At 40.3% G+C, this 27,778-nt stretch overlaps 1 protein-coding gene across 1 annotated transcript; it reads right to left on the bottom strand.

Moving 5' to 3' along the window:
• Positions 1–158: 158 nt before the first annotated feature.
• On the bottom strand, positions 159–25,850 carry LOC106039506 (plasminogen-like). Its single transcript, XM_013186755.3, has 19 exons — positions 25,141–25,850; positions 23,732–23,867; positions 22,410–22,516; positions 20,100–20,214; positions 19,024–19,196; positions 18,303–18,432; positions 18,065–18,183; positions 16,449–16,611; positions 15,408–15,538; positions 14,374–14,533; positions 12,658–12,839; positions 11,532–11,680; positions 10,709–10,802; positions 9,981–10,098; positions 8,868–8,942; positions 7,708–7,848; positions 5,182–5,288; positions 3,563–3,708; positions 159–2,525 (listed from the first exon to the last, which is right to left on the bottom strand). The coding sequence occupies exons 1-19, from the start codon at positions 25,187–25,189 to the stop codon at positions 2,364–2,366; spliced, it is 2,457 nt and encodes an 818-aa protein (XP_013042209.1). The 5' UTR covers positions 25,190–25,850; the 3' UTR covers positions 159–2,363.
• Positions 25,851–27,778: the final 1,928 nt, after the last annotated feature.

Below are 27,778 nucleotides of genomic sequence, written 5' to 3'. Positions count from 1 at the left end.
CAGGCAATACCTACAGGCACTGAGGGATGGCTTACAGGCACCAGGAGAAACAGGAACAATTTCTAGGTCTGGCTAGTTGTTATAGAGAATCTGTGCCAATGTTTTTTGAAGGAATAGCACTACTGGCAGAACTTACAAAAACACCAGTACATGGGGAATAGACAGCAAGTGCCAGATGGCAGGAAGCCTTTCGTGTGCTCAAGGAAGGACTGCACTCAACAGATTCTGAAAGCATCCGAGTTTACTGAGCGTATTTTGAACATATACCTCAAGAAATGTCTTAGGCTATATTCTCCTCTGGCTATATTACCAGAGGAGAACTAAGTAGGGAAACACTGAGAACTATACTTAAAAAGAAAACTTTTGCCACTTGAGAGTGTGTTATGTTGGTGACAGAGTAAAACAAACTCTTCCTGGGGGGCACACTTCAAGTATTGGTCCAACCATGTCTTGTAGGTTGTTAAGTTAGGTAAATGGTAATGACAGGCTGCAGAAGTGTTTGTAGCCTGAAGTATGTTATCCTGTAACAGCTTGTCACATGCTCAGTTGATCACAGAGAAGGAAAGTGAAAGAGACCCACCGCCATCTCCAGCTCCTCTTGGTCAGAACACAGAGGTTTGTGGCAGTGTGAGAAACTGCATGCTAGGGCCACATCCTCTAAAAAAGATGGCCTGTTCCTGTGGCCATGATGGGAGTACACAAACACAGGCAGACTGGATGGAAGGAGAGCAGGAGCTGGGAGAGGGAGACAATATTCAGAATCTGGAAGGAATCCAAGAAGATATTGTCAAGAAAGACTGTGTTAGAGAACAGTTACTCAAACAGTATCACAATGACCAATGGAAATTGCTGAGTTGGTCTTAATAGAAACCATGAGGAATTGATAGAAAACATCAAGGAGTGAGTAGAGAATTTGCAAATGTTTGCTTTTTTTTTTTTTTTTTTTACTTTTTTTTTTAATCCCATAATGAAAAAAAGCCTCATCTCCAAAGAGTTCTTTAGAGCAATAATAAAGTACCTAAGTACTGAATATAGACTTGTAGTATACTTCAAATCAGACACACAATGGAAAGACTAAAACATATAGAAATACGTGTTCAGATTACAGATCCACCAACAGGTGTACACTTCTGCTATTAGGATAGTACATATTCTGCTTGGAAATGGCGTGTTTTAAACTGATACACAGAAAATTGGAACAACGTATGCAAATGCTGAAACTAGCTTCAGTAACTGACTTGGAGTCAATGGGACAGGTGGGTTTCTGTTGCTCCTGGAACACGTCTCAGCGATTTCCTTTGGTCGCTGCTTGAAGAGACATTTTCTAACCCAGGCTTTCTTGACAGCTTTGATAGCAGTCTTCTTCCATAGCTCTGAGTGGCAACCAGGCCACGTCTCTTGGCTCTGGGAGGCTTGACTAACCTGGTGGTTCCCTTGCTTTCTTCACCTGCCTGCTGCAGAGCACACAGGAGCACGGGCTGCCAAGCCTAATGAGTCAAGCAGCAGTGCCCTGGTGCACAGCGTCCCTTGCCCAGCTTCCCTGCCCTCTGAGACATCCTTGCCTCTTCTGGAAATAAACTGAGAAAGAACAGTTAATTTTAATTCCCAAAGTCAATGTCAGGGATGAACTGTTGGTGTTGCAAGTGAAAACAGGGTTTCTGTTCAAGTGCCACACAAACATGTTAGATGCCATCCAGCTCATCACTTTGCCCACTGGAATAGATAGTCATTTTTACCATACGCATGTAAACCCAGGAAATTTAGGTGATTACACTGCACAATTCAAAGCTCATCTAGGGTGGTGAGAATGGGGGTAATTAGCCCCAGGGAGAAGCAAAGCCACCAGCTCCTGGCAGCATGGTCACAGTGTAGTCTGTCCTGTCCTTACCCAAGGTGGTGTCTGGGTTTGGCTGTTACCTTCCCAGTCCTGGAGAAGCAGCAGAAAGGGGGACAGGTGACAGTGGTGGGTACAGGAACATGCTTGTTTAGGAGAAGGTTTCTTGCACGGGTTTTTAGGAAGACCTAGTGCCTAGAAATAGGCCAGTTGCTTGCATATACAAAGCAGAAAGGTGGGTGTCTGAACAGAAAGGAAGTCATTTGCATGAGCTGGAGCATTCCTCAGAGGAGAGGTTTGAAGCAGGAACCTGACAGCCACTGCCACATGCAACATGGCTGACTTACCCGTGCACAACACCGACATGCTGACAGACAGTAATAATTGGTCAACATAGCTATTGCTTTGTGATAACTACTTATTCTCAGCCAGTAACAATATTTATTTAAGATTCTTATGAATTATTTTGTTTTTTAAACTACACTAGGAATGTCATTTCTGACACAGAAAAGCTAGCCTGCATCCAGATTCAGTGGGCAGCCATTACATTCTTGACCCAAGAAAGAAAGCTAGGAATTTGGACAAAACCAGTAGGCTTTGATGGCTGGCTACAGTCTAGTCCCCAAGAGGTGACTCCATATTGGACAAATCTGTCTTTATTTTGGCAGACCAGAGGTCCTCCAGCTTCAGCCTAGGGACAAGAAGAGAGAATAAGGTAAGTCTTCTAGTGATGACACTAGACATGCAAACAACAAAACATTGGCAGGAAAAACATTGTGGTAACTCTGAAGGCCTTAGAATATAGCTGAGGTGAGGGCTGTAGAGAAAGGGAGAGTGTTTTCTTCTACCTATTGTAACAAAAATTTGGGGGAAAAAAAGTTTTTTTTTTCCAAGGACACAGGTCATGCCTTTGGTCTGAAGAAGAAAGACCCAAGTACCAGTCATGGATATAGGAATATCCCCAGATCTCTGTGAGGCCAATTACACAGCAAAAGGAAGTCTTTTAATTTTCCACATCCTCTGACATAATTGTTTCCAGACAAAATTAATATAATCGTTATAATGTTATTTCTTAAAATCCAGGCATGGTAGGGTATGAATACCTTGTGCAGTAATTTATGTGCCTATGAGTGAATGTACCATCCATACTCTCAAAGATGGCATTTGTACTAGCACTGAATACCTGCTCAGACAGACTAGCATTTACTTTCTGACTCTGTTACCAAGTAGTCAACAGCTTTTTATTGAAAAGTATCCAACATGATATCCTCTATTAAGAAAATCACATTTTAAAAGTCTTTTCAGATGCTTGTGAAAATTAGAAAGCTGGAAGCACTTCGAACATTAGCAATCAGGGGATTAAATAAAAATGTGGTACAATACCAGGTGGACACCACCTGAAGCATTCACTAGTTTTCCGTCTCTGTCTAGGAACAAAGGAAAGTGCAGGTAGTATATCACAGGCTTTATTTGTGCTGGGATGGGATATTCACAGTCCTGGTCTACTATCAGTAGGATATGTCAGGATGCCTTTTGGAGAGGAAGGAGAAATTACCCTATGCAATTTCCCAGCTACTCTGGTTGACAGTGTGAGGGAAGAAAAAATGCTCTGTATACCTCAGGACTCATGCCTCATGCAGAGGCCTTGAAATGCTGAAGCTATTTCTGAGCCTTGAAAACAAAAACTGACATTTGATGTGCACACACTCAAAGCTAGATTATTCTTACCTCGCAGTAACGTACGCTTCCAAAAGTAAATCCACCGCAAAATTCATGATTATTGATACTCCCATGTAAAAGGTCAGGGCGATGGCATATTCTGTTTTCAAGCACAGGGAATTCAATGTCTTTTAATGTCTTGCCTGCATTAGTACCTTTGTGAAGAATAAGAAAATGCACCTGTAAATGGTAGCCTAGACACTGTGATGCAGGGAGGCCTGAGTAATGAAAGGACTGGGATCTGTCCCCAGCTCTACTATAGATGCTGGGGTCCTGAAGTACCTTGATAAATCTTTTAAATTTTCTGTAATTGGATCATGCCTACTCTCAATAAGCAGTGATTATTCTTCTTTGCAGAGAGTTTCAAAATACATAAAAACAGATGCTTAGTATGCAGAAACATACTGCATAGCCTGTTGTAGGCTTTCATTATTTCATGCTTATTTCAAAGGGGAAAGGTGTGGATTTACTTTGCATTAATTTGAATTCTTTCAAGAGTAAAGATAGTGTTTTCCAGATAAGTAAGTTTTTTTGAAACCAAGGTTGAATTTTCCCAAAGCAGAGTGTATTTAGATGTGGGACTCTAGCTCTGCTCCCCCTTTCAGAAACTAGTTGCGTGACATGGCAGGACCCTCTCCTACTGCTTAAAAGCAACAATGGTCTGTTGATTTTCCCACCCTAATGCACTACGAGAAAAAAATCTAGCCTGTACCATTTTCTTGTGGCTATGATCACAAGAACATGGCAAGCAGCTGCCACCGTGTGGCAAGCTAAACAAAAGCAACAATAAAAAAAAATTTCCACACTGGAGAAAAGTGTTTCTTGATAATGCTGATGATAATGCTTCTTGATAATGCTGCAGCAAAAGCGAGTGGAAAATGGCTGGGTATTCTCAACCCTTGAGCACAGGTAGAGTGAGAGGTGGGCAACAGGAGTCCACATAGGTCAGTTTTTAACACTAGACTCTGAAACAAATTCAGATGAAGGTTTTACTGACATTAAAAACCTTCAGCTTGAATTCCTTTGCCTGTGTCCCAAAGGTAGCTGGGTCTGAGTAAGCTCTGACTGAAAGGAGCCACAGTTCCAGGGATGCTGTCTTGTTTCAGGAATAAGGCCTTAAGTTTGGTGCTTGCTTGTATGTCCTACCTGTCTGGAGTGAACATAGGTCCCTGCAGAAGGCTCTGCAGACAGTAATGTTTAAACCAAAGGAAGGCAAGCACGAGCTTCATTCATATGTTTAAAAAACTTATATCTGAACATCAAAGTTAAAGTCAAGAACATTACTTGACTATTGTCCTTATTTGTGCAAATATAGCATATGTGTAAGCTGAAGAAAGACCAAAAAAAAAGAGATAAAAAGTAGTAAAGTCTTATGTCTCATTTACCTCTGTTTTCTCTTGTTTAATGAATTCAGTTAATCTGTGTGTGGGGGGGGGGGCGGGGGGGGGGTGGAGGAGGTGAGATCATGGTCTGAAAGAAAGAAATAGGACAAATAATGTTGCCCAGTGACTTCTGACTTAGTTAATTCTTACATAAAATTCATTTTTCCAGGCCCCCAAAGTACATATATTTTGGAATTTGGATTTGAAAACCCTCCTAAGTTTTCAGCCTCACTGAATATGCTTTACCTCTTGTTTTTCCAAAGGCAGTTAGAAAACATACTGAGTTTCTTTCCACCATCAGACTTGTTTCAGGCAAACAAACTGGTTTTACATGGTCACTAATTCTTACAGGACTGGAAAACAAACAAAGAAAAAAAGAAGATGCTTATAAAAATGACCATCTACTTGTTCAGTCTTCTTATTCAGTAGGCTGTGCCAGGAAATGGGTAGATGGGGAAAGATGGACAAGATGACAGCATTTTAAAATTGTATAGATGATTGTAAGGTGGTGGCTGGTCACTTACTGAAATAAGAGGTTACCTACCAGCAACCGAAAGTCTCTGAGATGTGTTTGTGGGCACAGTTACAATGTGAGTGTATTTGCAGCATAGTGCTAGCAAGCTGGTCTCTGGTTACCCAGGTAGTGTAATAGGAACATGTACAAGCCCAAGCACAGCCTTAGCACCCCTTGCAGGTGGGGTAAGCCTGACTTCTCTTAGATCCTCCCTGCCTCAGAGGCTGTGGATATTTCCAGAGACTTCATAAGAGGAGGGAAGGTTCAGTATAGCAAAGCTGCGTCTGAAGAAGCTGTTAAATGAGATGTACTGCTGTCAGGAACCATCCCTGCAAAGGTTGGTCCTGCTTTTTAAAGAGAGTAAAAGGACCTGAATGAACTCCAAATGTTGGGTCAGAGTAAAATGAGCCTTTATTTATATGGCCTCTTTTCAGGCCCAGAATGATTTTCAAAGTATGTGACATGACAGCTGACGAGATCTCCAATGTCCAGTTAAAAGGAACTAATAAATCCCCCTGTTCCTAATCAGGCCGTGCCAAGGCCATGAACCCCATGAAGATACAGGAGAACAGATACTAAATGGAACTGACTCTGACCCATTTGAAAGTAAAAATTTATTCAAAACAATGATCTGAATGAAACAGTCCAGAAGGGTAGGAGATGTTCACCAGCTCCTGTGCTGAAGCTACAGTTGTTCCAATGCCATTATGACCATTTTGAACTATATCCTCCAGATCTCTGAAGTTCAAGATGGGAATTTCTAACCACCACTCTCTCATAGTTCCATAAATTAATCCTGCATAATTCCTTATTCTTTTAGGAATGATATTCAGTTCTGTAGTTTCCAAAACTTGTTCATTCACTTCTCAATAAATCCCATTTTTGTCAAAAAAAAAAAAAAATAATCCTGAAAATTGGTAGGCAAGATAGGCAAGAGGAGAATAAAGTGAGAAAGCTCAGCTTGGTGGCTTCTCCCCCCAGTTTTCTATCACTCTTTGTCCAGTACCTTTATCTTCAAGGTTGTATTTAACACCCCAGGTCTAATTCCACTGTAGGTATGGTCCATATGATTTGGAAATAACGAGACCCACAAAGAAAGGTGAAGAAAAATGTAAAGGGAGGATTTAATGCAGTTGAAAATAAGCAAAGTTGATCCAAAGCCAGAAATTGATGGATCTGTGTCCATATCCATATCAGCTATTTATGGCATCTCACATGCAGAATGTGTTCAGATGGTGAGTGCTGCTGATGCAAAACTGACTGCAGTGCTATAGCATGCATGGATCTACAGTGAAAACATGCACAGAGCACACAATGGAAGAGGAAATGGATGAACTAACTACAAGCAAGGACAAGAAGAAAACTGATGGAGCGCAAGTTTCTTATTCTCACCTGAAATTAGTGGAATTTTCATTAATCAAGCACCAGAGAACCTGAGTTGAATTTTTAGTGAAATTGTTCTAAATTCATTAAAGCTGAAAATGTTATGGTGAATATTTTAAAGAGAAATGTCCTCTCGGGTCAAACACAAGCTTTTCATGCTCTTTAATCTATGTGTGGTGAGCATAAGAACAAGAGGAAAGCTAATGACTAAGAAGAAAATTTGCGGGAGCATTCCAAAAAGAAACTAATAACACTGAAATAACTGCACAGATTTCAGAGCAGACCACTCAAATGCCTAAGCAAGACACAAAAGAGGGCATCAGGAAATTACAGTTATGCACAGGAATTTTCACTATATCACAAGTTGGGCCTGGTTTTACTGGGTTTTTGCCCACATCTGGTGCTCATGAAACATTCATATGACCTGGCCTGCAGCACTGGCAGGGAAACTGGACCTTTCTACTTGCTCCGTGAAGAAGCCGTGGTGCTTCTTGGCCAAAACTTCAGATGGTGCTCACAGCCCTCATGGCCGAGCAGAAAAAGGCTCCAAGGAGAAGGTCCTCCAGCCACAACTTTGCTTTCGTTTACCTCCACACTCCCTGTTTCAGTGGAGACACCACTTAGAAGGTGGTGAGTGGAATCCCCCATGGCAATCCCTCCCATCCTAACTGGGGTTGTCTTTCCTAAACTGTGCAAGTAGCTCACACAGGTTCTGCCAGGGGGGTCTTTGAGGAGGACAGATGCTCAGTATTTGCCCTTGAACAGATGTGTAAGCTAATACTCAAAGGGACTCTCACACAAATCTAGGCTAAGGTAACTCATGACTTCAGAGTAAAGATGTAGAAAAGAAAGGAAAACTTGGGTTGAAATGGCACCTGTGAAGCTTTAGCAGGGCAATGTCAGCTCCGCTTGGTTCCTTTAACAATTTCTGAACACTCCGGATTTGAAGGGATGGCTCTACTGCATTTAGATTCTGTATCCCAAGAAAGACCATATAGGAAGAGGGATCTGTTGACCTGGAAGAAAGGACAGTGGCAAGGTTATACACCCATGCATAGAATCAGGAATGTCACTCATAAAATTTGCTGATTTCCCAGGAGAATTGCAATAAACAAGATGGCTAGGCTGCTGTTTGTAACCATGGATGTCCACATTTACTCTCAGGGAAGAGAAAAATGATATCTTTTTAACAGTTTGATTTTTATAGTAATGAAAAATCCCATGAGCTGTAAACAATGTGGCACCTTCTTGCAGTGTTCATAACTGCTGAAGCCCTGAGGGTCAGCCGCTAGCCACAATTTTTCCAAGTGCAGTTAGCACCATCACAGCTGACTTTCAGCATGCTTTGGGGTGGGGGAGGCAGCAGACGGAGGAGGTAACCTCTGTAGTGCTCTGTGTCTATTTGACTGAGACAGAAGCAGCAGACAAATCTACCTGCTGGCAAGAAAAGACAGGAAGTAAGGCATATAGGTTGGGAGGCTGTAGCAAGCAGCTGGAAATTTCTTGACACAAGCCCTGGTTCTGCTCTAGCCAGCCTCGGAGAGAAAGGCTTATATCTCTTTGCATCACCAAAAGAATGACGGGAGCAGTTAAACCACAGCTTTTAAAAGTAGTAAAAAGAAAAGGAAACAAAACAAGGACCCTGCATACTGTAGGGTGAAAGCCGAAATGACCATACTGCAGTGCTTGCAATGACATTAACTGTGCTATCAGGTAACTTACTACTTTGGATATGGCTTTGCTATTCTATAAACTTCTCATGCCTCAGTAGAATGTATTGTCTTTATCAGTCATCAGTGTTATTAAGGCTTTAACTTCTTAAGTGATTCCCCAAGACACACAGTTGCTCACTTCAGACATTAGAGATGCTCCTTGCTTGTTTTAACGTGCAGAGACTGTGCAGATGTTGCACAGGCCAAGGAACTGTCCTCCAAGGTCAGCAAGTAAAGTGCCTTTTCAGGTATATCTTGCACCTCTGTTGATTTTCTCATCCAGCTGTAAGGAATGCCTGTCACTCATTCTAGTGGATACTCACTCTTGCAAGCACTGAGCTGCAGTTAGGACCCACTGTGGATGTATCAGAGTGCCAGAACAATGGTGTGTGTTGGTACTAGAATAGAGAAGACAACAATCACATTAATCTAAGACTGCATGGTCAATTCTCTACCACCTGTGCTGTGCACAATGGCAAACAAGCAATATGCTCCATATTGAAATCTTAACACTCAGAGATTGTCTCCTGCCAATCGCAAGAGAAATCAAATGCAGATTTTCAAAGGACAAACTTCATCTGCTTCAGAACATGAGAGATAAGGACAGAAATTTGATACCCAGGTGACATTTTTGCAACAATGTTCCAGTTTAAATGTGTACTCTTGCTTGCAGGAATTTAATACAAGTAATTGCATTGCCTAAAAATTTTACTTGTGATGTAATGGGTTTGTCCTGATAAGCAATTAAGAAAAGGCTACATCCTGCTTATCTGTGGGGATGTCTTAGATTACTTCTTTATATAAGTCTTGCTATGGACTCTCAACTTTTCTTGGGCTATTATTTTTTATGGTGATTGTCAACAGTTCTATAGAAATTCTAATTAGCCTTTCTGCATGGACTTCTTCATGTCCTGTTCAGTCACCAGTCACCAGTTCAGTCACCAGTTCAGTCACCAGTCACGCTGTAGCTGTGGAAATGCATAATCTTTTTTTTTTTTTTTTTTTATACAGAGAGAGAGTGATCTTCACATGACTTTTTGCACAACTAGCAAAGTCACAACAGCAATTTACATTTGAACACTCTTGGGCTTACGTCCCCCATTGCAGAATGCAAATAACTGTCATTATCCTCAGTGTGAATTATTCCTTCCCCATTTCAGTAAATCAAAGCATGTTCAACGTTTGTGGTTCAAACTTGCTCTCTAGAGATTAGCGAGAAAGTGGAGAGTTTGGGGCTAATAACATAATAATAAGTACCTGTCAACATTATGACCAAAAAAAAAAAAAGTTAATTTTAAATTTAAAGTTATTTTATGTAGAAACCAAGTCCAGTCTCCAGAAGCATATACATTGTTTCATACCAGTCTCTTCCTGATACCTGTTTCTTGTGAAACCCTGGTGCTCACTAATGGTGATACAGTCTGGAACATCAATACCTTGTCCTGAGACTGATGTGCCAAGGCCAAGACCCTGGAGATGCATCACACATGCCATATTGCTCACAGATTCGCCCACTTCTCATTGGAAATTTTCCGCAGTCATGATCAGAAGAAGCTACAGCATTGAGAAAAAAAAAAAAAAAGAAAAGCTACAATGAAAGGTTTTAATGCACATATGTAATGCCATTCACGGTGCAATCTGATGAAAGAGAAAGAGAGAAGGCAGTTTTATATCTTCTTTAGGCTTTCACTGTTTATGTTCTTTAATAGGAACTAAGAATAAAGAAACAACCAGACTCTCAACTAACAGATAATTGTTTTAGTAGGTTCTCAAGGCATTAGTCCTGCCACAAAGTGCATGGAAAGACTAACATGCACAACAAGGAAACCCTCTCCTGTGTTTGAGGACTCCAGGGAAGGAACACCTCTTTCCACAGCTTCACTGGATATTTCAAATTCATCTAGCAACTCTGAGTGCTTAGCTTCACTGATAATAAAGAGCATATGAATTGTTATCCATGAAATCTTATTGACGAATTTTGGCACCACGCTATCTAAAATTTGGCTGAATATTACAGGCATCTGGTTTTGTCAAAATGCCATATCTAAATTCAAATCTAAAGCTACTGCCTACTATAGTTGTTTGTTGTTGGACTGAAAACTTTTTGTAACTACCATGATAGATTATAGAAAGGGAAAACAGAGAAGTCTTTACGGATAATTACAGCAGCGCGGAATTTCACAGTACTCCCATTTTTTTTCTGGGTCTGTTGTGAAGCACCAAAGACCATTTACATCTCCATCAGGATTCCTGCAATACTGTAATGATTACAAAAACAAAGAATGAAGACTCCAAATGTTAGCCACAGAATAAAAAATTTATGTGTGCATGCTTTCTAAAAAGTGTTAATCAAAATTTTTCAGTTATTTCCCCCAACCATTCCTTCATTAGATGTTATGTGCTTTCTATTGCCACTAAAAAACACAAAATTCTAATTTTCTGTATCTCAAAACCAATAGTAAAATTATATAAATATGACAAAGCTGCTATAATTTTCTTCATCCACCAAGAGTCAGCCTAGCTCTAGTGCTTTTTAAGGTCTTCTGAGAAGTAAAGTTTGAAATGGGATGATTAAGTGCTTTGCACTAAAACACCTATTGTTGGCTTAATCCTTCTACTGAAGTCAGTGAGAGCAAATTAGGTCAGCCCTGAGAGTATGCCAGAAACCTACTCAGTTGGTGACAAACAGCAAAACGCATTGCTCTGGTGCTTGCAGAAATAAGGAAAGCCCTGCATGATTTTTTCTGCATTGTTTGCATGTCATCATCAGCCTTATGCTGTACATCTGTGCTTGAAATAACAACATCCTAGGTAATGTTAAATGCATCATTCCCTCTCCAGCACTGCTATAGGTCTAGGATATCAACATGATGACTTCCAGGTACACTTAGCTTGGTCTATAGAGACTCAATATGAAGTGTTTACTGACGGGTCATGGAGAAAGGAGACAAGGTTCAATGACATCAGGTGAATTAGCAGCTGTTTACATTTTTATCCAGGCCTGCTCTTGGATGAGTCAGAGGAGTGAAGTATTTGTGGCTATGAGGGCTCTGAGAACTCCACTCTTGACAAGTCCTGCCGTTTCCAGTTTTTGCTACTGTGCCACGATAGTCTTTACCATTGCCATTAATGCAGTCTGTGGAAAAAAAAAATAATAAAAGAAATAAAAAAGAAATGATTGTTACCTGTTGAATCTATATATGGTGGTGGTAAGCAGAACTAAGCCAGATTAAGTACTTTCAGATTTACACGCTCTTTACTGTCTATAGTAGAAAGACAAAAATGTACCCTGGGATGTGATCTCTTAGTTTGTCAAGACAGATGTCTTCCTGGACATACAGAGTAATTCAACTGCAAAAAAAATCAAGGAACTTCAGGCTAAATATTTTCTGTAACATACTGCAAATATCTGAAAAGACTCAAAGATCCTTGCTAACCTAGGATCGGTAAACACTTTTCAAGAGAAAAGCATGTTTAAGGGTCATCATCAGCCCATTACATTGAGAGAGCGGTTGCTGCTTCCAAGGGCATCGCTTCAGCTACTTTCTCCTGTTGCATGTGAGTAAGAGTACACAGTGCCATTTAGGAGTGAATCTTTTATCCAACCCCACCAAATTCCCTTGCAAAATAAATATTCAATGGAAAGCTCTACCAAACATTCTGAAAAGTCACACTGCTTTGACCAACAGGGGCTATTAATTAAGGAAGAATTGATGAAAGACAGGGCAAAAGCCTTCCTCTGTTGATGTATACATTTTGAATAACATGGTTGCCTATGAACAATACAGCAAGATAAGGGCAACATCCTAAAAACGTAAAGCACAGCACAAGTAAAATTCTCGTAACAAAGTTTAGTGTCATTTTATTTCAATAGTACACAACTACAGAAATTGTCTATTTTCTTCTCAATCCCCTAAATGAAAAAGATACCCCACAGAAAGTACTGTAAAATGATACAAGCTACAGGATGTAATCTGACAGCAGTATGGTTCTGAAAGCTGGAGGAGGGATATAACTCCTATGTTCTAGTACTACTCAAGAATAACTCTGGAAGATTGCTATTTGTTCTATCCACAGACTCTACGGGAGGTGATAGCTATAGCCATCTGTTACCAGACGTGGTGGGTGTAGTCAGGCCAACACTTTGTGCCTTCTGGTCATTTGATGTGGCCTCTTCTGTATGATCATCACATCTCCTGAGATTGCAGTACTCCCATATCTTGTTGGGGTCTGTGGTGAAACACCATGGGCGGTCATCACCATCTGGGTTCCTACAATAGTTCTCCCTCAAATCCCTGCAAAAATAGGTACAAATATTCATGCCGCATGAGACTGAAAGTAATCATAGGAATACCTTGCCAAGAAGAATATGTACTACACAGAGATAAATACATTTATTAATTCTTTTACTATTGCCAGGTACCCTATTACCACCAAAAACATTAATGGCTGTGATACAACTGGACAGTTATATTTCCCATGTACATCAGAGTCATGAATATATTTATACATAAGGAAATGTAATTCAGCCACTGGTTTAAATTCTGGCTGCAATATGTCAATGTGCTGAGTAGTTAAATAAATGCCTGATACGACAATAAATTTATTTCAAAGCACATATGTATGAGCATACACAATTGTGTGAATGTGCAAATTAGCAATAAATATGCTGGAAGATTATATATATATTTTTTAATGCTGGAGGGTTCTTTCTCATATGAAGAAGAATGGAAATTAAATACTCATGCAAATTATTATTATTAACTTTTTCTTTGTTCTTTTTTTTTCAAAACAAATAAACAAACAAAAAAAACCCAAAACCACACAAACCCCACAACACTTAATTCAGTGAGAACACTCCCATGACTGAGCTTGCTGAGGCAGGGGGAATTAGAGTTCTTTTCTCCAACAATTTGCAGAGTTGCAGTATTTCCGCATCTTGAAAAAAAGCTGAAATGATTTTTGTTTGTTTGTTTTCAAATATGCCAGAATACACAAGTTCCACATTTTCACACGTAAATTTCATTTTTTTCATTTCATTTCAATTTTTCATTTTTTTAAAATGTCTGTGAAAAAATATGCCTCCTCTGAGTATATTTCAATATGTTGTTATTTTTATGACAACAAAGGACAGAAAAACTCCGAATAAAATTAGTTAGTGTGACATTATTAAAAAAAAAAAAAAAAGGGCAAAAAAATAGAAAAGTACTAAAGTTCCTGCCCATACTTGTAATCCACCAGGCAGTAATGGATTTCATAGCAATTGTCTTGTTGCTTTTGTATGCTTATTAACAACTGGCACATTAGTAATTATGGTTAGATCTCTAAGTTGTTACTTACCCAATATTTTTACTCTGAATAAGAAAGTAAATAAATCAAGTGCAACAATTCTCTAAATGAAATTCTGGATGCCCAGTTACAGCCACAAAGAACATCTAAAATGATAATTCTAATCATAATGCACTTGTCTGTGTATTTTGCAACACAAATACTGTGTTTTCCCCATGAACATCTCAAATTCTTATCAGAAGGCATTCAGTAGATGCCCAAACTCTGGTTACAGGCCCCCCAGATTTGGTTACACCAGCTCAGGTCTATGAATAAAGGGTTACAGTGGTATTTTACTAAGAATTTAAATTACAGCTAAACAAAGCTTTTAAAAATGAGACTAACAGAAAATGTTTCTGTGTCTTGGTAAAATGATAGTGAAAGAAATTCTCTTTTATATGTACATTCCCTATCAGTTTTTTAAAGCATAAATGTGCAAAGATAGCAAAATTTTCAGCAATGGTCACTGTCAGAGAAAAAAAAAAAGTAAGATAAACATACGCGTTTGGGAATTTTTCCAGGATCTTTTCAAGATTGTGTGGGGACTTGGAGTTCCAGGCTTGGCATTTCCTTCCTGATTCAGTGATGGAAGTTGTGCCACGATAACTTAGGCCTTTGCCTCGATAGCACTCCTCCACCTGGGGAATCTGTGCAGGCACATCTGCAGCAAACAGCAGAAACCGGTCCCTTGCACCATAATTTTATGTTCATATTGAATAGGCACAAGAAAACATCAAACACACAAGAAGACAAAAAGGATTGATCCATTCATACAGAGGGCTTCCAGTGAGAACGTCTTGGCCAGTGTGAAAAACAGAAGGGCATTTCTAAAGATATTTAGAGATTTCACAGATTACCCTTATATGTCAGATGCTGGCCGGTGGAAGGCACATTCCTCAGTTTCATTTTGGCATTTGTGGAAATGTTTGAGTTGAAAATGAAAAATACTCAAAGGTTAGAGATGTTAGCTATTTTGTCTCTGAAATAATTCGAAAATATAGATGATATTAAACTCCTATTCTTCTATTATTCTTTTGATTGCACTCACACTTTCTTGTTATTTTCTGTGCTTGAATGGATGGATGTTTCAGACGAGATTTTTATTATTGTTGGACTTTGGAAGCTACTGTCCTCTCTTCCATGGTTACTTTCCAAAGATAGGGCTCCCTTTTATTTAACACTTTAAAAAATCCATTTAAAACTCTTTTTCATTCTTCAGTGAACTTGCAAGAAATGCCCCGCCTTTGGGGGAAAAAATAGGAATAAAAGGAATAAAAAATATATATATTTTTGATACTGTAATTCTTCTGCTGGGTCAGCTGATGACTTAGAGCCTTCACTGCACTTCCTAACCATTGAAAGTCCAATATCTGGCAGGTTTTCTAACATACCAAGCAGAGCAACTGCATTAACAACCGTGAAAAAGTGACTGAAAAAGATTTGCCAGGAGAAACAAGAACTGAAATTACAATGAGAAACGAGAAGTGTCTCAGAGCTTTGAAGTCTTTATCTCAAGCACACTCCAGTACTCATACCAGCGCTCTCTTGCTCTGTCCCATCACAACGGGGAATTGAACAGTATTCCCACCGAACACTGCTGTTGCTGGTGTAGCACCAAGGCCTCTTCTCTCCATCAGGGTTTCTGCAGTAGTTTTCCTCTAAGCCCCTGAAACAGAAACACTGGCTTTAAATTACTCATGGAAATCAAGAAGGGTTATGTGCAAGTCTTAACAATTACTGCAAGCAGAACTCAACTCAGAGGTTACATTTATTCTTTCTACAGATGTATTACCTCACCACTGTTCTGGGGCCAGCCAACAGCCTTTGAATTTCCTGTTTAAATGCTGATGTTATGTGAAGAGCTTTTACAATGCTTACACTTTCTGCTCTTGTTTTTGAGGCCAACGTAGGGCAGTAAAAGCTGATACTGAAACACAAGTCACAGTGTACCTGATCCTTACTGCCTGAACCAGGCAAGTCTGGATGTCACATGGTGCATGCTTCTCTCTGCTCTCAGCAGCCTTCTGCAGTGATGATGGACAGGGTTTCATATGCCCAGGAAAGCTTACAGAATCCATTTCACAACCCACAGGATCCAAATACAGAGCTAAAAGCTAAAAGCCTGGTCATTCCCAGCTACCCATGCCTATTGACAATTCTCTGTAGACCCAGCTCCTCTGACCTAGGAGCATCTTGGGCTTTGGAGCAATGCTCCTCAGAAGAGTAATACACTGAAAGTGTGTTAGAGCACAGAGTCAATATAAAAGCACATTGTTAATATAAAAGCAGTAAATACCTATAACTGTGCAGTGGGATGAGGAGGAGTGCAAGTACAGGTGAGACAAGTACATGAGATCAAAGCTGTTGGTTAAAAATAAAAAAGGAACGTAGAAAAAAAAAAGAAAAAAAAAAAGAGGAGCAAGACCTGAACAGCAATATGAAAGGTCACAAAAGGGAGAAAATATCATCATAACTCAGAAAACCTGTGCTCCTCTTGCCTCTGCATCTGGTTCGCTAAGGGGCTAAGGGCTAACTATGTTCTTGGGTATTCATTAAAATGAGGAGTCTCAGCATACTTGCAGGGATATCTGTCAGGAATCCAGCCATGTTTGTGAGGAAACTGCATGTTCCAGTGCTGGCAAATGTTTCCTGATTCTGTGATAGCTATCCTGCCTCGATAGTCTTCTCCATGCCCTGAAATACACTGGGAGCTCAGGCCAGAAACTGGTGGGCGCATAGCTGTAACAGGATTTAAACAAACAAACAAACAATCAAACAAACAAAAACAACAGCTAATTAATGCTTTCAAATATATCAAAACACCTTTCATTTCTGTAATTGTGAACATGTATTTTTTTCTTTTAGCAGAGATGACATTGGTGAAAAGCCATTGCAAAGCCGAAGTGTATGTTATCACAAGAACTCAGGCTGCCAAATGGGTGTCTTGTGTCTGCCCCTTTACATCAGTCAGTAAATAAGTTTGCTGAGACAAGTCAGACGCTGTGCCTGCAGTCCCTTGAGAGCAGAGCTAGAAAGGCAATAAGCAGTCCTTTATGGTCTTGTAAAAAAAATGGGATGAAGGGAGCCCATTAGTATATGTATAGGTAGGGTAGAAGGGCAGAAAGGATAAAGATGAGGACTAAGAAGAAATGCTGAGAGAAAGCACAACAGTCTTCAGAGGTAAGGCTCCAGTATCAGTGGATTGGGAAAGTGAGGCAGAAGAAAGTGTGAAAGAAAATGAATTTGTCTGGTATGTGGGGAACATCAAAGTAAGAGTAATGATTACAGCCACAGAACCTGCAGAAGTCAAAGAGAAAATTAACTTACAATGCATGCCTATTGCATATACATTGTATGTGTAATTTCCAGAGCAGACAAATAAGACTCTAATAGCTCCTATTTAAACTTTATGTTTTAATCACAAAATGGAGATGCTATGGTATCTTTCACAATCTACTTCATCATGCAGAAGTCTATATAATTATTCTTCCATCTATAATTGTTTATGCTGAAGTGAACTACTTCTAGCAAACACATGCTGCTGCTTAGAGCACTGTCAAGAGCAGATGTTAAGAAAGCAAGCTCTAGAGATAGAAACACATTTTTTTTTTCTCAAAGTGCTGTACAGTTCTACTAATGGCAGTGCTAATCTCATTATTCAGTCCTTGGAAATATCCAGATCTAGTGTGTTCAACTTAATATGTTAAGCTAGCTCAGTGATAAATCAGATTTTCTCCTGAGGTCTGAACTTTTTTCTCAGGATTTATCTCTCACTAAGAAAAAGACAGTGTTGGCTGTGCTGGACAAATCCAGGTAAAATATCACAGTATGGCCATGGTGGCTTACGTATTTTCCATTAGTCAGCAATTCAACTGAAAACTACCACCTGAGATTTAAGCTGAATGCTCTGCCTTCTCAGATAAATTGAAAAATAAGGTGGTTGAAGACAAATTCTGTTTTCCATAACACCTCTGGCATTGTTGCACTTTGTGACACCTGCACTCTCAGTGACCTTACATGATTTTATGCAACAGAAACACAGTGAGTGGTTCTGCTCATTAATGTATAATTTGCCTGATTCACATGGATTTCCTCAGGATACTCACAGCTGTCATTTCTTGTCTTTCCCCTCCCTGCATAATTTTAATTAGAAGAGCTACCCTGTGGAGTGATCTCAAGAAGTCAGACTCACTGCAACGAGGAATGTTGCAATACTCCCAGCGTTTAGTGGGGCTGGTGGTGAAACACCAAGGCCGAAGTTCACCATCAGGATTACGGCAATAATTCATCTTCAGATCCTTCCCTGGAAAGCTGCACATCGAAAATGGAGGATAGGTTTGTGAGTCAGCCTAGCTGTAGCAACTAGGCTGTCTGCAGGCAGGGTCTCTGTGGAAATGAGTGGGGGCAGCTCACCACTGGGTATGACTCACTGTTTCAGTGTATATCCATGCATATGAGGTTCTTGGGCATCCCAGCGCTGGCACTCAAGCCCAGACTCTGTTCTGGAAACATTTCCATGGTAGTCTTCACCATTACACATCATGCACTCCACTGTGGGACCTAGGCAGAATGAAAGCAAAGCAAGGTTTGCACCAGCCCTTGAACTCTGACCCTGATCCACTCATGAAAGACTACATCAAAAGGAAAAGAGAAATAATAAATATTTGCTGTTCTTTTAGAGGGTTTTGCTCCAGGTGATGATGAAAGGAATCTAGAAGACCATGAGTTACACCCTATCCAAATGAATTAAACTTTAGGGATATATATATATATCCCTAAAAACTTTAGGGATATATGTATCTATATATCAGGGGGGAGCTTTGTCATGTATCTCTGTATACTGATAGCAGCAGGGGTTCAATATGTAACACAGCACTTGGGTCAATCTTTACTGTTTTTAAAATTTAAAAAATTATTAGGGTTAAGAGCAGAACAAAACCAGCAAATTATTAAAATTGCTAATTTCTCCTATATTTATAAATTTTTTTGAAACTGGAGCCAGTTAGGAAAACAACCTTTGTGTTGAGAAATTTTTACATTCCAGCTAGATCTAAATTCACATTTGAAACCAATTGACAAGAATAAAGTAGGAGTAAATAGCAGGAATAATATTACCTACTTGAAAGCCCCTTCCCTGAAAAATAAACGCACCTTCTGCAGCTTCTGCTGTGTGCATGACCTGGCCCTCACACTCTGGGATGTTGCAGTAATCAAATCTGATCGCGGGATCTGCTGTATAACACCAGGGTCCATTTACATCGTCATCAGGATTTCTACAGTAGTTTTCCTCCAACCCTGCACTGGGGTATTTTTCAGGTGTAATACTGTAATAGTATTAAAATTACATTTTAATTCAATCCAGTCAGAAGAGCAGAAGGGAAACACTCAGCTTTCTCAGCTATCTTTGGGCTCTATTCATTCGTAGTGAAAATGAGAGAAACAGATTCTCTGTTCTAACACATAAATGAAATCTGATCACCATTTTGTAACTACCATTACTAGTAGCCTCTTCCTAGACCCCAGCTGCCACTAATGAATGATCTTGTAAGAACTATGCCAATCTCAAAGAAAATTATTGTCTTTAATACATGCACCCAGCTGATTAGTCAGCTAATTGCATCCTGGGGATCTGTGATGTATTATTTTTCCTAAGGCTACTACTTTAAAAGTGGAGTAAAGGGAGTCTATTGACCAAATGCAAGTGGACTCAAACTTTCAGAGACTTTGAAGCAAGTGACCCTATGGTTTTACCTATAGCAGTCCTCCCAAAGAAGACTAAAAGGTTTTTAAACAACAGACTTAAATAAGTGCTTCCAAGTTTCATTAGAATGAAGGCTAGCAGGGGAGTCATAAAGCTGGATAGACACCACTGCTCATATTTTTCACACCTCATACAAAAGAGAGAAATTCTGGCCCCACTGTCACCAATATAAAATTTTTTATCATGAATTGGTGGAAGCAGCATTTCACCTTCTTAAGAGCCCCAGCACATAGACAACACTTCTCTAGCTGAAAATGCAGCCTTTCTTTATCCAGACCATTGCAGTTCTCTGACAGCAGAATGAAAAGAATGAGAAGAAACAAGACAGATGAAGAGAAAATTGTCTTAAAAAGTCACCTGACATTCGGCTTTAATAACGTGCTATAAAGTTGTTTATGCACATGAAGTTGGAGAGGCTTGTAAAAGATTCAGAACAACATGAAGACAAATATAAATAAGGCCATACTTTGGATTGTGGGGTGTTTTTTCTGCCCACTTCTGGCATGGAATACCTCTCCAAGTTTTGGCTTCTGTCCCTCTGTAGTCTTTCCCAATTCCTCTTTTACATTGTAGAAGGTAAACTGAAATGGAATTGGCTTTGTTAATTCAGTGGTGTTACAACATTGCATCTCTTGAATCTGAGAGTTTGCAGAATTAACTCTGAAATTAATCAGATTAGATTTACCCATGTTTTGAACCTCTTGTTCATTCAAACACAGAGATGTGATTCCATAAGATATCTTAAAACTAAATAGTTAGAAATGACTGAGCAACTAGAGAGGAAAGTTCTTGAAGAATGTTATGAAGCTAATAAAATCAAGTTAGGAAAGCAGATATAACAAGTTACTATATATATATATTATATGTATGAAATACATTTTATATTATCATATTACGGGGATAAAAAAGGTCTTTCACCAACAGCTGAGGATTAATAGAAATTTATTGTTCATAAGGACATTCACATTATGGGTATCATGCAACCATCCCTTCAAGCCAGAGAATTTTTAGTTATCTGAATATGTTTGTCACAGAAGTGACACCTTTGATTCCTCTTAGACTCAGACCCCAGATGTTTTCTGGTGGAATTCCGTGAGAGGGAGAATGCAAAGACCATTGATGATGCTTTTATTGACAAGTTACTGAAATATCTCCAGTCATTGGGACTGACCCTCATTTTCCCTTTCCTGTAATTTGTTTGCACATGGAGGATCCCCCTAAATCCCCAAATGAAAAACAGAGATGATGGAACAATAATATGAGATCAACATAATAGGGAAAGCTGAGCCTTGTTTGGGCACCTTGCAATGGTTATCACCATCACAGTGTGTGGCTGGGCCTACAAATGATGGAATCATAGAAGATTCCAAGGTGGAAGGCACCCCCAATAACCATTCAGTCCAACTCCTGGCTCCACGCAGGACCACCTAAAAATCAAACCGTATGTCTCAGAGCATTGTCCAAATGCTTCTCGAAATCCAGCAGGCTTGGTTCCGTGACCACTGCTCTGGGGAGCCTGTTCCAGTGCCCGACCACCCTCTCAGTGGAGAACCTTTCCCTAATATCTAATCTGAACTTCCCCTGATGCAACTTCACGACATTCCCATGGGTCCACAAGAGATCTTTCCTTCTCCCTTCCAGGGAGAAGAGATCAGTCCCTTCCCCTCCACTCCCCTTCCTGAGGAAGCTGAAGGCTGTAATGAAATCATCCCTCGACCTTCTCTTTTCCAAGCTGAACAAACCAAGTGACTTCAGCCACTCGTCACACATCTTGCATCATCTATGCTGCATGTCTTGCCAACTGTGCCACTTGTGAGAACTGCTGCCTGGTTGTCTGTGTACCCCTGGAATGCCCACAAGTTTTGTCACTGCCACTTCAACACTGATACTCCATTAGCAGGTTCCAGCACGACTATCCAGATACTTCACAAAGATGGTGGCAGTGATTTTCAGAAGATTACAGAAGTCAGGACATGAAGATAAGAGTATGAATCAGAGCTACTTGGGTTTATCTTCAAAGATAAGCTGGCAGAAAAGTTAAATATATAAGGCTATGCTATGGTAACATCACCTGATAAGTTTTTTATTTTTTTATTTTTAATCCATTATGAAGATATCAGGTGTGCACAGACACACTGGGCTCATAAGGAAGTTCACGAGATATGCACACAAGCCGAGAGCGACATCTCAAATCCTTTGCTGCCTTCTATGTCTCCTTTGTGGTTCTCCATGACTGAGACCAGGATGTTTGAAGGGAACTGCAGCTGAGACAGAGCTGCCTGCAGTATCTGCTGCACTGGGTGCCAACAGAAAATAGGATCTATCTGATAGATACAATAGATGCAATATTTCAGTCAAACAAGTCTCAACTGAATTATTACACAAAAATTAGGCAGGTGGGTATGCAGATAATCCCATAGCCTTGAAATTTTGTATGACCAAGGACTCTGCTAGCTCAATGAAGCAGAGGACTTTAAATACTTAATGGTAAGAAAAAGGCATTATTTTTGCTTTGGAACATGTTTATTTTGCCTGGTCTCAGTAACATGTGACTAAAGGAGATTGGAGTGAGTCCAGTCCAAGTCGAATGTAAGAATCCTTGATGCTGTACGGGAAATTCTCTGGCAGATTAACCCAGTTCATAATGAGTGCAAGCCCACCTCACTGAAATTGTCACTGCCTGCAACTGTTTGCTCCAGCACTGAACCAGAGAATGCAAGGATGCAGTTAAAACAGGCTTAATGTGTAAATGTATAATGTTATATTACATACTTACTTCTCTTCTCATAGAGAACTGAATCTGTGCTGCTGAATGTTAGTGTTGTTTTGGTATTTTCAGCCAATGTTAAACACTGTAGCTTTTTCCTGGTGAATAGGAAGGCCCTGTTGAAATTGAGAAGAACACAGAACATAGGAAGCAATGTTTTTAATTCATTTCCAATTGTGCAATTGGTAAGTAATTTTCTAGAAATTATTATTTTAATAACACCTTCTTATATCCACTTACATCTTTCAGAGACTGTATTCAGTACTTGAGACACTAAGGGACAGTGACATTTTCTGCTGCTCTGAAGCGTCTGACTTTTTCAGGATGTAAATTATGTGAATAAGTCATTGTGTGGAAGCTAGCTACTGCATTGGCAAAATATTACCAATGGCATTCTAGCTGCTCAGGTTAGTGCCTTTCCCTGGAATGAATTGAAAACATCTCTCCACTCTTTTGTGAAACAAGGCAGCATACAGCTAAAGAGGCATAAACAGCTCTCCAGTTAGCATTGAATAGGAGTGGGAAATTGGGCATTTACTACAGAAAGACTGATGCACTGTAAATCCACCCTTTATTTGACCTTGTGGTAATTTATGGGTGGAGAAAAGCCGCAAGCCAAAGGCACAGGCATGGGCAATGCTGCTGTAGACAGAGCTGCAGCACCTGGCTCCTAACTTTGTCCTGGGTCACCAAGGGGTGCAGATGGTGCCGTCAGCTCTTCGGGCAGCTCCTGTTGCCTGGACAGTCACCTGTCCTGACCTATGGAGGAAAAAAGGTGGCTTTCCAGGAGCAGCTTCCCATGACCTGACACCCAGGTGACAGTGTCTTGTGTTCCCCAGGCACTCTGGACTTGTTTTACACAAATGTGTTCATGTAAATCCCATGCTGAAGTTCCCATCCTGGCTTCTGAGTAGCATGTTTCTGAGTTGGATGTGTAGAGCAAAAAGGCTGAAGAAGACTCAGTATTATTGTACTACAATGTTTCTTGGCAAAAATATGCCCCACTTCCCTATAAGTGCTGAAATTAAAAATAATAAAATAAAATAAGTAAAGTAAAATAAAATAAAATAAAATAAAATAAAATAAAATAAAATAAATATTCATTTGCCTCTTCCAAATCTTCTCTTTCCAACTACATGTCCCAGTTATTCACCTTCTTAGATTGTGTCTGTGTGTGTTTGTTGTTGTTGGCTTTTTTGGTTTGGTTTGGTTTGGTTTTGCTTTCCATCCAAATTTGAGTGTGCATGCTTACTTCTGAACAACAGTGGGAAGATGTCATTGATCAATTAGTCATCCACAAAGGCATAGCTTAAAGATTCAACAGAAATTACCTGCAATTAAAATTTCTTTCAGCTTCACATTTCTCTGCGCATTCTATTTCATTATTTGTCTCATAAAACTGCTTATTTCTAGTAAGGATCCAAACACCATCCGTTCTTAAATAGTCATCCAGTACATCTCCTTTCACTACAAGGGATGAAAAGGAACCAGGCATTAAAAATGAGAATGCTGCAGTTAATATCTGTGACTTCAAGTCCCCTTTTCCACATAGCATTGACAGGTGAAGTCGTTATTTATTTTGCGTGATTCTGGGTTAAAGGCCATAAACTCTGAGGAAATTTCTGTTTCCAGACACGAACACAGCTGTATGGAACACATCATAGGAAACAAAACAAAACAAACAAACAAACAAAAAAAAACCACAGCAGAAGGAAGATACAGAAATGAAGCTCTGAATGGAGTTATGTATGGGTTTGAAACTGAGAAAAAGAAATGTGAAAAAACAGAGTAACGGGAAGCAGAGAGAGGGACCGGTCAGAGAACGATGGGAAGAGGTATCGATATTAAAGTTTTGGAGAAGCATGAATTAGGATGATGTGAGATTATGACCTCCTATATGGAACCCACAATCACTACAGTTTTACTGGTCACCAAATAGCTGCTTGCCCTCAGCCATCTTGCCCTGGAGCAAGAAATCTCAATCATAAGATGACTGCATAGCCTTTTTACAATGGTCACCATGTTTTTTGTTGCAATGGCTCGGCTAGACTTAATAATGAATCTGTAATGCTGCATCTATGTTGCAACAAAGTAATCCGAGGTTATAAATTAGTAAATCAATTAGTATGATTATATCTGAAAGCCACATATGCATAAGATGTGTAGAAATACGTGCTTATAGATTTAATGTTTAACTCTAAAACGTTTATGCTCATAAAGAAGTTTGCCACGTAATCATTTTTTTTCTTTTTATGCCTGTAAAGATTCTATGTTTCTGTTCCTAATTTTAACAATAGTTTATTTCCATATCCAGCATTAGGCTACAGAGTTATATAAGAGATGTGATTAAATTATTTCATTTTTCAAGATCGGTTATAGACACAGGAAATTCGTAAGTGTTTTCTCTGGGGAACCCCAGCCCCTGCATCAGCAAAGGGGCTTTTCCCCACTTACATCCATTTTCTCCTTATGCTGATACTTAGTATGGCATTCTCACAGGCCATTTGTTCCCATGCATACACCAAGGTTGTTGGTCTTCTCGTGCCTCTCACAAACACAACAGAGCAACCACAGCTCTCACTTCGTTCAACAGCAATTCTTGCCGGCCAGCAAGCCCCAAACCCACCATCATCCAGGTAAGTGGTGACACGTGGATTTGGGGACCCGTCTTCACAACACGGAGCTTGCAAGCATTTGGCCCCCATCTCACCCACACAAGTGGAAGGCAAAGGACTCTTACCTGAGCTGAGCACAAAAAGAAAGAGCAAGGCAGCTTTGCTAATTCCCATTTTGGCCCAGCTGGAAGGTGCTGGAAGTTGTGTGTGTCAGTGCACAAAGTTTTATTGACTTGTACTGGAGTGAGGCGGCATCAAACAAACAAGGCAGGCAGATTAAGTTAATCATTCTCCCATGCTGTGACCCCCTTTGCCATGGAGTGGACGTTCAAACAACCTTGAATTGGATATATTACCAAAACAGGCTCAGACATTTGTATTATTGGATGCTGGGAAATGTGAAGGCACTTTCCTGTTTTGTGAGGCATGTTTTTGTTCTCAAATTGTTTGGTCTCACTTTGCTAAAGCAGAGATGGAGGTGATGGTGGTCGAAAGTACGGGAACTATCTCCTGGCATACTTTAATTCTGCACAGTCCTGTGTATTCTGCCTCAGGTTGCAATGCCATTTTCAGTCACAAACTTACACAGTTCAGGTTGGAACTGCTTCTGATTTACACTGGTTCGTAAGCCACATCCTAAAACCAGACACAGATAATGTTAACTTTCTCTCAGAATTTATTTCAACAATCTTCAGTTTCCTTCCTGAAAGGAAGAAGTTTCTTTCCCTCAGTTGTTTCACATTTATGGGTTGTTTTTGTTGTTGATTGTTCATGACTTGGGAGGCAGGGTTTGCTTTGGTGCAGTGTATCATGTATTTTTATTCCCCAGGTAAAGCTCCTGAAATCTTAAGACTTCTTAGACCTCAAGGTGCATGCAGGATGTCCCACACAATTCAGCAACACATCCAGCCCACGGGGCCCACCCAAGTCAAGCCAGACAATCCCATCCTGCGTGCCCTTGGGAGTTTCAACTGGTTTGCCGAGTGGATAAAGCCTTCAGCTGAGGGTGGCATGGCAGGGGCAGAACAAAGCAAAGTTAGGAGCAAGGCAAGAATCCTTCCTATTCACCTCTGTGCTGGAAGAATGACATTTTTGGAAATGGCACATGCAGCAGCCGCACCCCTGTGAGCACTGCTGACTAGACTGGCCACCTGGGGTAAAAGCAGTGGTCAAAAGGTGAGCACAGGTGGGAAGGGAGTGGGGAGGTGGCATTTTTTCCTCAGTTCTGAGACAGTGCAAGGGGCTCTCAGTAAGGAGCCTGTGTGTAGCCTGCAGCCAGGATGGGCAGAAGAGACATCAGTAGGAAAACGGTTGTTATTGGTTAGCCATTTTATGGACAGTTGTGTCCATGTACCAGCATGCCTGTGGTTCATCCACATCCCTTCCTCCACTGGCAGGTTTTAAGTACATCATTCAGCTTCCACCACACCTGGCAGAAATCTGACATTTCTACAAGGCTTCAGAAAAATCAATGGTTGCACAGAGAAAAGAAACGCAAATTAGTTCTCCACAAGGAGGCTCATCATGGAAACAAAGACCATTCATTTCTGCTTGGCCAGTCAGAAGGTCTGTGCCCAACCAGCAGGACAGTACCTGCATAGGTGAGTCCTGGGAACATCTGCCTTGTAGGCAGGCATGTGGAAGAATAGGCTGTCCTAACGGCAGGTGAGAATGCTTCACAGAGAAGTATGGGGACAGGGATGGGAAGAAGGATTAGGGGACCATTTGTAGGTGAGGAAGGCATGGAGGACCTAAACGTTTTTCCGGTTTGATATAGGAGAGATCTGGGCTTACCAAGAAATAGAGGGGAGACAATGAGCAGGGATATGAACTATGCAGAACCAAACCTTGTTTATTCTCCCATCAACAGTGTTACTTGCTGTTCTCTCAAATAGCAATTGCTACAGACTGTAAATGAGGAAGTCTGAAGCCACTCTAGATCTGCTGGCAAATATACCGGCAAAGCCTTTTCTCTTGGATTTAATTTAAACCTTGGGTCAATCAAAACCAGAGAGAGATTTTGCCCAGAGAGGTTGTGGATGCCCCACCCTTGGAAGTGTTCAAGGCCAGGCTGGATGGGGCTTTGAGCAACCTGGTCTGGTGGGAGGTGTCCCTGCCCATGGCAGGGGGGGCTGGAATTAGATGGTCTTTAAGGCGCCTTCCCATCCAAACCATTCTGTGATTTTGTGCACATTTTCTGTTAGAAGCAATGGAAGCCACATAACTGCTCACGAAAGCTATGATGTAATCTTACCTGATTTTGTTTGGGATTTTCTGAAGAATGTGCTGTCCTGGTAATGTCCAGAAGGGTGCAGCAGATGATACTTTTTTGGAAAAGTGGGTGATGCTAAACGCGCAGGCAAAGGTGTCAGATGTTTGTCCATACAACTGAAAAATTACCAAGGGATTTATTATTTCCTTGTTTATCTCATAGAACTCATAAGGAAATCTGTCTAATGCAAATATGCTCTTATTTGCATTTTCAGTTCTTTCCCCCTCCCTTGCCATCACAATGTATCAGTAGAATACCAAGACAATGAAAAGGAATGATAAGGAAAAGAGGAATAGATGATTCAAGACTGAAAGTTCAGTTGCTGATAGAAGAAGAGCATGAAAGTTTGTCATAAGATTTAACTGTACAGCCCAGGGAGAGACTTGCAAACATGTCTGCCTTCAACCCCACCATATCACAGAAACTCTGCAGGCAAATTTGTCCTTTTCCACCACCTCCACAGCTGTGTCCCTCCCTCCAAGGAGACTGAG

Source organism: Anser cygnoides, chromosome 3 (assembly GCF_040182565.1).
Source record: "Anser cygnoides isolate HZ-2024a breed goose chromosome 3, Taihu_goose_T2T_genome, whole genome shotgun sequence".
NCBI lineage: Eukaryota > Metazoa > Chordata > Aves > Anseriformes > Anatidae > Anser > Anser cygnoides.
This window is presented reverse-complemented; position numbering and strand designations above follow the sequence as displayed.